Source organism: Tripterygium wilfordii, chromosome 13 (genome assembly GCF_013401445.1).
Source record: "Tripterygium wilfordii isolate XIE 37 chromosome 13, ASM1340144v1, whole genome shotgun sequence".
In the NCBI taxonomy this organism is placed as follows: Eukaryota; Viridiplantae; Streptophyta; class Magnoliopsida; order Celastrales; family Celastraceae; genus Tripterygium; species Tripterygium wilfordii.
The window spans coordinates 1,574,232-1,585,834 of record NC_052244.1 but is presented as its reverse complement, the minus strand read 5'-3'; the positions used below and the strand labels follow the sequence as shown (position 1 = coordinate 1,585,834).

The 11,603-nt window shown below is 38.1% G+C and overlaps 2 protein-coding genes across 4 annotated transcripts; one reads left to right on the top strand and one right to left on the bottom strand.

The window, feature by feature from the left end:
• Positions 1-109: 109 nt before the first annotated feature.
• LOC120012020 lies at positions 110-2,337 on the top strand. 3 transcript variants are annotated; one of them, XM_038863244.1, is made up of 3 exons: positions 110-196; positions 944-1,853; positions 1,967-2,337. In XM_038863244.1, exons 2-3 carry the CDS (start codon positions 1,241-1,243, stop codon positions 2,170-2,172), a joined length of 819 nt encoding a protein of 272 aa, XP_038719172.1. In that variant the 5' UTR covers positions 110-196; positions 944-1,240; the 3' UTR covers positions 2,173-2,337. The 3 variants fall into 3 exon arrangements, with proteins under 3 accessions (XP_038719172.1, XP_038719171.1, XP_038719170.1); XM_038863243.1 differs by having other exon boundaries at positions 168-710; XM_038863242.1 differs by having other exon boundaries at positions 168-1,853.
• A 723-nt stretch (positions 2,338-3,060) lies between these two features.
• On the bottom strand, positions 3,061-10,561 carry LOC120012759. Its single transcript, XM_038864235.1, has 8 exons — positions 10,047-10,561; positions 8,489-8,857; positions 8,149-8,408; positions 7,493-7,634; positions 6,934-7,305; positions 6,685-6,816; positions 5,763-5,891; positions 3,061-5,638 (listed from the first exon to the last, which is right to left on the bottom strand). Exons 1-8 carry the CDS (start codon positions 10,158-10,160, stop codon positions 3,347-3,349), a joined length of 3,810 nt encoding a protein of 1,269 aa, XP_038720163.1. The 5' UTR covers positions 10,161-10,561; the 3' UTR covers positions 3,061-3,346.
• Between the last annotated feature and the right edge of the window lie 1,042 nt (positions 10,562-11,603).

Here is an 11,603-nt window from a genome sequence, read left to right as displayed (position 1 = left end):
AATGGCCATCGACCCTGGTCTTGGGCCTTATTGAATGGCCATATGGCCCATATTAAATGGGCCACTCATAGATGGGCCTTCTAGCTTGCCCAAATAAATAACAATCAGTATACTCTGTCTCCGTTCTCATCCTACGAAGAACGAACCCCTTGCCGCTTTATCTTCTGAAACGCTTCGCAAGTGCAAGGTCATGGAGGTGAGTTTCGTTTTTTCCTGTAATATTTTTTATTTTTTATTAACTGTTGATGAATTTGCTTAGCAGAAAATTTAACCTGTTTTCTTTCTTTTTTTCACTTTTGTCTTCCATCTCTTTTAACTCTCGTATTTGTAGCTGGAATATTAAGGGAAAAAATGCAGTTTTGATGATAGTTTCTCAGTTAAATTGGGTTGTTCTTTTCTCTTCTTTTGTATTTTGAATATTTTTTTGTTTCGAATTTCAATTGGACTGGTCTAAGGCCTGGAGAGGAGTGTTTGGGTACTGGAATGTGCCATTTTCATTCCCTTTGTGGTGGATGATTTTGACCAAATGTGCAAGCTAGGTTCATGTGGCAGTCGCTGGAGTAATGGTAGAGGATATTCAATTCCCCCCACCTACATGCATCACTGTGCCAAAATATTTATGATTCTCAGTACATGTTGAGTACTTATGTACTTGTGTTGATTGCTACACCAGACTGCAATCCACATCTTCATTCGTACTTCAAAACCCGGTATGGGTTTATAATTTTCGCTTCATTTAGATTTATTTACTAGAGGAAACTGGTTTTTTTGTTAGAATCCCATGAATAGACAAGTAGAAGTATATGTCAATGAAAACAAGTAGCTTGAATATTGGAGTTTTGTAGCTGGCGGTTTTGTGATACCATCTTCATGAATTCAATTCCGTCTATCACTTCATTCTAGCATTTTAAGACATTTATATCAATTTGGTACTTATTGACAGGGACATTCCGAAAAGAAGCAACGTGATTAATTGGTGCAATCATAGCGTTGAAGTGTTGAACTTGTTAATTGATGTTATAGTCGGATTCGGTTTCTTGTTGTTAATGTTTAATGCTCTTGTTACTGAGATTGAAGTGTTTGGGGTTTAGATCCGAGCATATTTAGTCACGTAAGGGAGGTTGATAGCTTTGGCAGTGACAGTTTTTAGTCCTCTTATTTTCAAGTATCAACACACTGCTGGGAAATCTCTTATTTTGTATCAAGTATATTCCTTGAGGGGATAGAATACGACTCCTATATGAATACTCTATTCTCGCCTTCTACTTTCCTCCTTCCATTACCTTCCCGGCCGTCATTTCCTTTTGTTCGAACACAGCCTCTCCACACGTCACTAGTTCATCACCGATGTTTTTGTGGCTGCCTCTCTTCCCTTTCTGTTTCTTTTTGGTCCAGTTTGGGCCCTCGCCGGTCATCCATAGCTTGTACAACTCCTTCAAATGAGGGATCAGTTTCCGTAGTTAATTTTGAAGATTTTGTCGAAAAAGATTGGTCATTTCTTGATTCTGATGATTTAAACTCGAATGAAGAGAATAACCAAAAGATTGGCCGTATAATTTCTGCTGGAGGAATTGACGAGACTTCAAGGGTTTTGATTTCAATTGGTTCTGAAGAATTTGTGGATCAGTTGGTTAGTACTTCACCCTGCAAAATTTTGTTTGTTGTCCATGATTCCCTTTTTCTGTTAGCTTGCGTCAAAGAAAAATACGACAATGTTAAATGTTGGCAAGGGAAATTAATACATGTTCCAGAAAAGTGGTCTCCTCTGGATGTTGTGTTTCTCTATTTCCTACCTGCTTTGCCCTTTCAACTTGATCAGATTCTCAGGGAGCTCGCAAAACTTTGTTCGCCAGGTAATTCTTCAGAATTTTTTTTTTCTTTTTCAACTTATGAATCGGATAAGATAACAGTCGTTACTTGCTATATTACTTGTTTAAGGCTCTTAATCAACCTGTAACTTGTTTAGGTGCCAAATTAGTCATCAGCCATCCCCAAGGGAGGGGGGCGTTAATGCAGCAACGGGAACGATATCCAGATGTTATAGTTTCTGACTTGCCTGATAAGAGTAATTTAGAGAAAGCTGCTGCTGAAAATTCTTTTGAGATGGCTGAATTTGTGGACGAGCCTGGTTTTTATCTCGCGGTTCTGAAATTTTGTCAGGCAAGAAGCTGATTCTAGGCATTTGGTCTCATTGTTTCGCTAGTTATGTAACAGTAATGTACCAATTATGTGTGTCAGAAATTTGATTCAATTTGTGGATGAACCTGGATTCTGCTTCTCCAGACCCAAGTCATGATTATATTGCTGATCATTTCATTTAGTTATACTGTTCCTTCAGATCGTCTCCATTTACTTTTATTCGGCCCAAATGTGTGCAGTGGCAAACTCCACTTCTTTCTTTTTTTGGTATTTGAGAATTCCGTAGTCCAACATGCTCATCGGACAGCTAGGTCAGTTCTAAACTCGGGCCACCGATTCATTCCGTTTCACATTGGTGATAGGTAAGATCAAACCGAAGCCTGTGCAATGAGAATGTGGCCGAAGCCTACAAATGAGAGTTAACTCCACAAAGCCCATGGAAAAATGCTACAACAAGAGTTAAACTTGCTCCATTTGCGAAGAGTTATCACTATCAACTTCAAAAGCAAACTCCACTCAGTCCATCAAAACATTTTGGCAGCAAATAACAATGAAAGTGCTTCATACGTTACACATTTTGGCAACCAATAACAATGAAACTGCTTCATAACAATGATGCTGCAAGGGCACAGAAGCAGCATATTTATCACATGGGTGGTATCTGGGATTGGATAGAGTTCAAAATTGAAGATTTTCACCTGAAACTTATTTCAGAAAGCAAAAGGCAGGATTGAATATCACATACAGCATGTCTTCCAGATGAAGAATGCCACAAGAAGCCATCAACAAGCTGGCCACCAAAAGTAATCAATGCAAGTGAAATCATATCACTTACCTTAGGATTTGAAGATTCCTTTGATGGTTTCAAAACCTAAACCAAGGAATATAGACTAGATAATACTCTATGCCGACATGCCAGTATAAAAGAAAATGGCATACCCACAAATCCTCCATTAAAGAAAACCAACCCCATACAAAAAACCTTCAAACACTGTACTTTCCCAAACTTTTCCATCTCTGCACTAAATATAAAAAATGAGACAATTTGGATAACAATCAATTTTTTTTTAAAAATCTTTAAACTGAAATTTGGAATTTCTCGGAGGAAGATTATTGAGTAAGGATTACATAGGGCTCAAGCTTCGAATACCACACGAGAAGATAAGAACTGGATTCCCTAACAAGCACCTCACGCCTTCTCGGACAATTAGAAGAACGAAAAACTTAAGCCATTACTTGCTGAAAACAAGTTGTACTCTTCAGTAGTCGTCTCTTTCTTGTTGCAAGCATGATTATTTTCGACATGATCTGCAGAAAACTTTGAAGAGAAGTCCCCAACAATACCATTGTCTGAAGATTCAGGATTTGAACTACATCCTGTTGAAAGAGAGAGAGGCCCGTCAAAATGGAACAAGGAGAAGTTGGTGTCACCCATTTGCAATTTGGAAGGGTTATCATTCTGCCCAACGTTCCCACCTAGAGGTCCTTCCATTCGATGTGAACGAGTTGGAGCCACCCTCTCTGTACTGCCTCCATTAAAAACTTCTTGCGCCACTGCGGGAGTAGAAATCCAAGATCGCTCCTCCAAGTTCAAGCTGTTGGCATTGGCAACTGGCTTATAAACTGGAATAGGAGCATGATTAACCATGGGAGGAGGTAAATGCTGCAGAGCACCATACTGCATGCATAGGCGAGAGCTTCCATCCAAACCCCACCCAAAATGATCAGCATACAAGTAGGGATTAGGATGGTGAAAGGGCATCATTCCACTAGCTGGAGCAGCAGGCCAGGAAACAGAATTTTGATGGTAGTATCCCATCGTTGAAGGAGCCTGAATCATAGGGAAATGTAGATTTGGATTATGGATAGGATCAAACACCTCTTGATGCTGGGAGACCATACCAACATTAAGCACTCCGTTATCAGAACTCTGTAATGTTTTCATCAGTGAATTTTCTAGTACATTATTTTCAGTAACATCTGGTGAAATCCTGTCCATATTCCTGCTTGCTAGTGCATCCCCTTCACCATAACTGATTTCTCTTTCCTTAGCAACTTCCCGATGATCTGACGAGTCACTTTGGATGCATACGGAAGATTCTCTAGCCTCTGATTGTTGACTGGCATCTTCAGAATCTGATGTGGATGATGATTCCAGATTTCCATGGTTTGAAGATGTTGTATTGCTATCTCCCTCGCTAAGACATGAAGAGCAGTTGTCAGAGTTGGAACTATTACTTAAAATGGGGTCGGAAGTGACACTTGAGGAAGCAACCTTAGGATGCAATGGAACTTCTTCATAAATAGATTTGGACAAATAGGAAGACTCCTTAGTTTCCAAACTGTGTCTATTCTGAAAGCCCACGTCTGTTCCAACTCTACAAGTACTTGCTTCCTTCGTTTTATTGGCCCCGGAACCATTCTCAACTGAATTACCAGTAACATTTCCAAGGTTGCGTTCTTCAACCTTGGAAATAGATGAGCTCAAGGTAACATCAGAGTCTGAGTTACTCCGGGGGTACTTCTTTTGTAATTCCATGGGCTCCCAAACTTTCTTGGAATGAATCAAATCTCGGCTAGAAGAATTGCTTCCTGTAATGATTTTATTTTTGGGCCTTCCACAATTCTCATGCATGGAATCTATTTGACCCTTCCTGTTGCCACGATGAAATGGCTTGGACATATCTAATGTAGATTCTGACTTCCTGACAGATTTTCTCTCCCAACCTACTCCTGTTGTAGAAACATCAACCTTCATTCGGTATTCATTCTGTGGGTTGCAGCTGCAAGAATAGGAGTCATATCTATCACTTGTCTTGTTGCCAGAGTAGTGAAATTTCTCCCTAAACTTAAGGCTACCGCTTCGACTATTAGGCTTGGAAGTAGTCATCCCTACTTGCCTGTTTGATCCATTGACGCCCCTGGAAGGAGTCTCAAAGTTATCACGGTGATATCTTGAGTCAAATCTATTCACCCCAACAGCACTTTCTGAACCAACTCCAAACCGCCGTCTGTCAGACCACTTTGAAGATGTATGATGTTGGACATCTTTCTGACACTTCAATCTCTGACGTAAATATTTGGATTGCTCTGTCATGAAAGGATCAGTACCATCTTTCACATTTGCAGCTTCCTCATTATGACAATTATAAGACTCGGTTTGCATTTTTGAAGAGTTAAAAGCATTTGAGAAATCGTCTTCCAGCACATCAGGAGATGCAGGTCTTGAGGGAACAGTGCCATGTGTTTCACTAACAGAATCCCAATAACTGACAAGGTTATTAGGCTCCTCATCGGTGTTTGGTGCTGAATCTTGCTTTGAGACATCAGGAGAAACAGGAGTATGATTTGATTCAGGAGACGTCTTTTCTTTGTCTCTTTCTTTCCCTTTTAACCTCTCCTTTCTGCGCAGCTTTTTCTCTCTTTCTTTTGTTTTCCTCTTCTCTTTGCGTTCTTCTTCTTCACGCTTTTCCTTTTCTTCTTCTTCAAGAAGTTTCATCTGTAAGAAAAAGATCGCAGTGGTGTCAACAATACTTTCCTGTAAGAAGGGATAGATCTCTTTTTTCTGTTTCATTGACACAGAAGAGGAATATTATATTAAATATCATTGGAAGCCACAAGACCTGCTTTTCCAACGTAATAATTTCTTTGCATGCAACATGAACACGATCTTCCAGCAGCTTTAGTCCAAGAGAAACAAAGATGCTGTGTGCATTCTGGCGTGCAGTTCCCTCCCGGAAAGCCTTTTCAACCTGAAAAAATGCCGCAAAAAAAGTTGTAAAGCTTGTTATGCTCATACCTGCAAAGTGCAAACAAACAATTGAAACTACAAGTGCAAGTGCGGATAAATTGAGGACATTGCGCAAGGCCTTCATACATCATTAGGAAATACGGATGCAGCAGAATGGATTATGTAAATTCACGTTCATGCCTCTACTCCAACTTAACATTAAAAAGAGGCATCATTTCCGTTGTTGTATGTCTCTGAGTCTAGGAATTGGATTTATTTATTTTACAAGATATCTCATCAGATCAATTTTTTAGCGGAATACATTATTGACCTAGCCTTCAACCAGTGAAGTTTCTTTTCCCACAGAAATTTGCTTTTTCTTTTTACATTTCCACAATTCCCGTTTGAATATTTACATTTGCAATAGGTTTGCTTAACAAAATACACATGGTTGTATCTGAATTATCTTTACATAACTTCAGCTTAAAATTCACCCCCTCGTTTAAGTTCCACGGATGTGCCAAAAATTAAATACAACGGACTGTCTTTTCTTTTTTTCCTTTTTTTCTTAGTGCAAAAAAGAATACTCTACAAAGGGGCACCAAGAAGGTGCAACCCTAGAGCAAAGACCAAGCTTTGAAGACAAATAAGAAAAAGGAACATACAACTGACCATCATCATTCACTTGGTCTATCAACCTAATCATCACAATTTTCATGCATAAGTAATTGAGATAGTAGCAAACAATTAGATTCGAAGTGTGCAGACTGCAGATGGAATTAATAACAAGGACATTGCAAGAATGTAAAACATGCCTGCTCCTTGAAAATAACAGTTGCAGCATCTAGAAGAAATTCTCGAGCAAGTTCAGGACTCTTTGCATGCTTTTGCGGGCGTGAGCATTCTCCATCAATCTCATTTCCATCCTTGTCTGTGGAATCATCATCCTGAAAACATACACAATTTCGAAAAGTTATACATAATCATGAAAGTCACCACAACAGTAATACAGAACTTTGACACCAATTATATGGTAATTATAAGAGTTAAAGAACTTATACTACCTCTTCTTCTTCAGCCTCTTCCGCATGCTCAAAAAATCTTCTGATACTTTCTCCCCTTGTAATTGTGACATATCCATCACCGACAACCAGCCAACAGTGCACACAATGTTGACCCTTTAATGCATGAGCTTTTACATAAAGTTCGGTGCATCGGCCATCTAGTTTCCAAGCTCTCAGCGTAATGTAACATGCATTGAAACCACCAAGATCTAGGCCACTAACTTGAACACTTCCATTCATGCCAACATTTTCAAATTCAAGGATGTCAGATTTTCCTTCTCCTGTTCCGACTGCCCATTCAAAATGATGGTATGTTCCCACGGTGTCAGCAAAAGTATGGCGCCAATCAGCTTGGATTGTGTCATCAGATACCTAAGAATATAGAAGATGAAATTGAGTTATACTCTAAATGGCATTAAACTCTCACAGAAAGCCATAGAAATAGGATCTAGTCATCAAAACTTCCTCCAAAAGTTGATGAAAAGTCAGTTTAATACAATAAAAGAACCAGAAATTCACAAAGATCTAGGGAAAAAAACGAAAGAAATAGGTTAAACACCTCATACTGAAAGGCTGTATCTGCAACACAAAACCAACCAGTACAGTGAGGTTCTCTCCGCATTCGCTTCAGCTCTTTCAGTTCCTTGAACTCACGAATAACATTCCTTCTGCAGTCTCTGCAAAATCTCTTGCTGTCAAACCTGTGACAATATCATCAACTGCTTAAGTAAATCATTTCAAAAAATATGCTCATTAAACTTACAACATTAGCATCCACAGCATTTGGGTTAAGGACAAAAGAAATAACATAATATAACAACATGCTGAGCTACTAGTCTAGAGGCAAAACTAGCGAGGACATTGTGCCATTACAAGATTGAATCAAGCCAGAGATGGGCCAAGAATGACATTGGACAGACAAAAAAAAGTAGATAATGGTTCGTGCTGCCTCCAGCTGTAATCTTTGACAATCATCAGCCACATGCACTGATGCACCCTTCAACAACCATGTCTTCCAAATATGCCTTCTGACCATATCACCCCTTTCTCATCCTGTCAAATTAAGCTATTTCTCTGAACTTCATAAAGTTCACTAATATCACCACCTCCAGTGTTGGTATTTGACTTTGCTTTCAAATTAACCAGCAAGATCAATTCCCATACCTTTCTTTCACTAATTTAAACAGAACACCACATGTAAATATCAGCACATACCTGAACATGAGCCTCTCAATAAAATCCTCTTCTTTCATCCTTAAAAGGGATTGCCGAGTATCTTCTCCAAGGGCTGACCAGAAATCCACCAATGTATCACACGAAAGCCTAGCAGTATGCAATGCACATGTTTCCCTGGGTCCATGTCCTCTGCCATAACTTGTTATTCCTTGGCTTATCCAACCCCGACCTCCCCCACCACATGCATCAGGATAGAGCAATTCTCGTTCTCGTTCCCTTGCACGTGCACTGTCAAATACCTGATTCAAGTGATACATTAGCAACTACAAATAAAAGTACAATAAACAGATATTGGAAAATAATATTTAGTAGAACCAACATTTTGAAGCCCCTTAAGAGATTTTGAATACAAATAGCAGTCCAAAAGGGTCAGCGATCCATCACGAGTTGTGGTCAGACCTCCCCAGGGATGAACAGACGGATCCTGAATTTCATCTTGGCATCCATTACAGGTACTAGAGCCACTGTCAATTTGATCTTTTGATACTCCTGGTCTGTTTGAGGGAAGGTGTCCACCTGCTCCCTCCTGCTGCAAAGACTTTCCGTACATGACAATCTGCAAAAAGCCTTCAAGCAGGAGTCCATTGCATCTGGAGCAGTACATGTTCTTACGTGCTTGCTCAAAGAGTGTTTGCTTCTCAATTCTCAAGAGCTCCCACCTGGCTTGTGGAGACAGTTCACTCCAGAACTACAACACAAGTGTGCAACACTGTTTAGCAACTAATAATACCATTTTGTAAATTTGCCATAGAACCTAAAGACGTGATATAAACAATGCATTTGCATTCCCAAACCCAATTTTGGATTTGTACAATAAATATTTGTCGTAAACTCAATTTATCATAGAATAATCACGAACTTGACTCAATAATATTTGAGGATGTGGAACCTCTTCAATGTAGGACCAGAAAACTTGATTCAATCAACAACTTAAAAAGCATCTATTTGCCCCTAGGGAAAAAAAATAGCATGTCAATACCATTTAATGCAAATATCATGACACTCTTCCATTCACTCGTTTCAATAAATTCCGCATATAAGAGAAGTGCATGAAACAGCAGAGTAAATGTTTCTCTTATTTCAACTAGGGTTTCAAATGCCCAACATTCTCTTTCCTCTCCAAGCAAGTAGATGATTGATTGAGAAACCATTGCCTCAGCAAGAAAAGTTTCCAAGGACAGCCCCGTTTATTTAATAAGTACATAACTTGTACAAGTCCCTATTCCCTGTTAGTTTTCCATTTTGTCAAAAACAAGGGAACCCAATAGCATGGGCAATGCCCAAAATTCACATTCCTTCAGCAAGAAAAGTTACACAAAAGCAGAATCCTGACTTCAAAACGTGGTACCCAGCCCCATTGAGAAGGGCACATAACTCATACAAGTTCCCTATTCTTTTACCATTTTTTGGGAACGAGGAAACCCTGTACTTTATGGGACAATGCCCAATGCTTGAAGTGGCCCTCACCCAAGCATCAGTAAAATTAGGGGTGGTTTTTTCTTGCTCCAGGGATCCAAACCAGACTCCAGCTGATAGAAGTGTTACCCCTAGCACCCTAGAACCAGACAAGTTCTCTATTACCAAAAAATGGGCAACAAAAAAATATAAACCCCATTCGATTGACAAATTAATCCAAAAAAAAAAAAAAACATGAAACCTCTATCCATTAATTACGCAACAAAAAAAACACCGCCAGCAATAATTTGCTTGCACTGCAAGATCCAATCCAAACTCAATCAAGCATTCATTCATATAAAATCCGACTTGGAACAGTGATCGAATTCAATCCAATACTCGAAACTACTCACTGCGACAACAAGACAACCAAAATAATAATAATTATAAATCATAAATAAAAAAGAAAAAGAACCCAATACCTTCTGGAGTTGATTCTGGCTAACATCGACGCCCTGCTTAGACCATAACCAATTGGACTGGACCGTCGATGAAGCCTTTCTGAATTGTTCATTTTGGTGCGTTAATCCTGGCATCTTGCGTCTTACACTCTGATACTTTGATTCACCAATCCTTCCATTCCATAAACTGCCCCTCAATTATGGCCAGAAATATGACCCGATATGGATCCAACAGTGCGGATTCAATCGAATTATATAGAATCGGATTAAAAAATCGCAGTTTACACCAGTTGAAAATAAAAATGAATAATCAACGAATCGCAGGATTGATTTCTGAGGAGTGAATGAGACGATGATTTGGATTGGATGAGGCGAGAGAGAGATTGAAGAGGACAGAGAATTGAGAGAGAGAGAGAAAGGGATGGGAGGGGTTTTGGGTTGATGACGATGAGATTTGGTGCCGGTGCTGCGTTTATATGTGTTTGGAGCGAGGGACGCAGACAGGAGGAGGATTAGAGAGAGGTTTGGCCATGGTATTGTCGCGGTTAAAAAGCCCAGCTGCTGTTACATTTCAACATTAACAATGTGGGATAAATAAATTCATTTACTCTAAATGCAATAACCCACATTGGTATTTTACCACATTTTTGTATGATAATGAAGAAGCCAATTGCAAATTTACATTATGGTGATTTCATTATAGGTTTTTTTTGTATCAAATAAGATGAAAGCTTATTTTTTATATAGGAAAGGAAATGGGAATTGTTATAAAAAAATATATGTGTTACACAATTTACATCAAACCATTTAAAACGGTTTAGATTTGTTATGTATTTTTCTTGGTTAATCAAACGATTTTTTAAAATTACCGGTTTTTCCCGCGAACCTAACGAGTTTATGAATTTGGTGGGATATATATGCTAATTAATTATAAATTTATGGTATAATATTTATTCCAAATTAGATTCTAACTACTTTTATTGAAATTTAATGGTTTTACGTATTTCGGTATATGTTAGAGATTTTAAGAAATAAAAATAAAAAGGAATATTGAATCTATTGAAACAATATATTTTCATATTTACCCTAAATGCAATAACCCACATTTGTATTTTATCACATTTTTGTATGATAATGAATAACCTAATTGCAAATTTACATTATGGTGATTTCATAATAAGTGTTTTTTTGCATCAAATGAGAAGAAAGCTTATTTTTTATATAGGAAATGAAATGGGAATTGTTATAAAAAAATATTTGTTACACAATTTACACCAAATGGTTTAAAACAGTTTAGATATGTTATGTATTTTTCTTAGTTAATCAAAGGGTTTTTTAAATTACCGGTTTTTCCTGTGTATCTAACGATTTTATGAATTTGGTAGGATATATATGCTAATTAATTGTAAATTTATGATAAAATATTTATTCCAAATTAGATTCTAGCTACTTTTTATAGAGATTTAACGATTTTATGTATTTCAGTACATGTTAAAGATTGTACGAAATAAAAGCGAAACGGAATATTGAATCTATTGATGATAATTACTTGCCATAAATTTTTTACCACGATGAATC

Coding starts and splice junctions, on each gene's coding strand:
- LOC120012759 (XM_038864235.1), bottom strand. CDS start 10,160: ATGCCAGGATTAACGCACCAAAATGAACAATTCAGAAAGGCTTCATCG. Junction 7,306..7,492: donor ATACAGCCTTTCAGTATGAG/GTGTTTAACCTA, acceptor CTATATTCTTAG/GTATCTGATGACACAATCCA. Junction 5,892..6,684: donor CTGTTATTTTCAAGGAGCAG/GCATGTTTTACA, acceptor GCATTTTTTCAG/GTTGAAAAGGCTTTCCGGGA.
- LOC120012020 (XM_038863244.1), top strand. CDS start 1,241: ATGAATACTCTATTCTCGCCTTCTACTTTCCTCCTTCCATTACCTTCC. Junction 1,854..1,966: donor CGCAAAACTTTGTTCGCCAG/GTAATTCTTCAG, acceptor TAACTTGTTTAG/GTGCCAAATTAGTCATCAGC.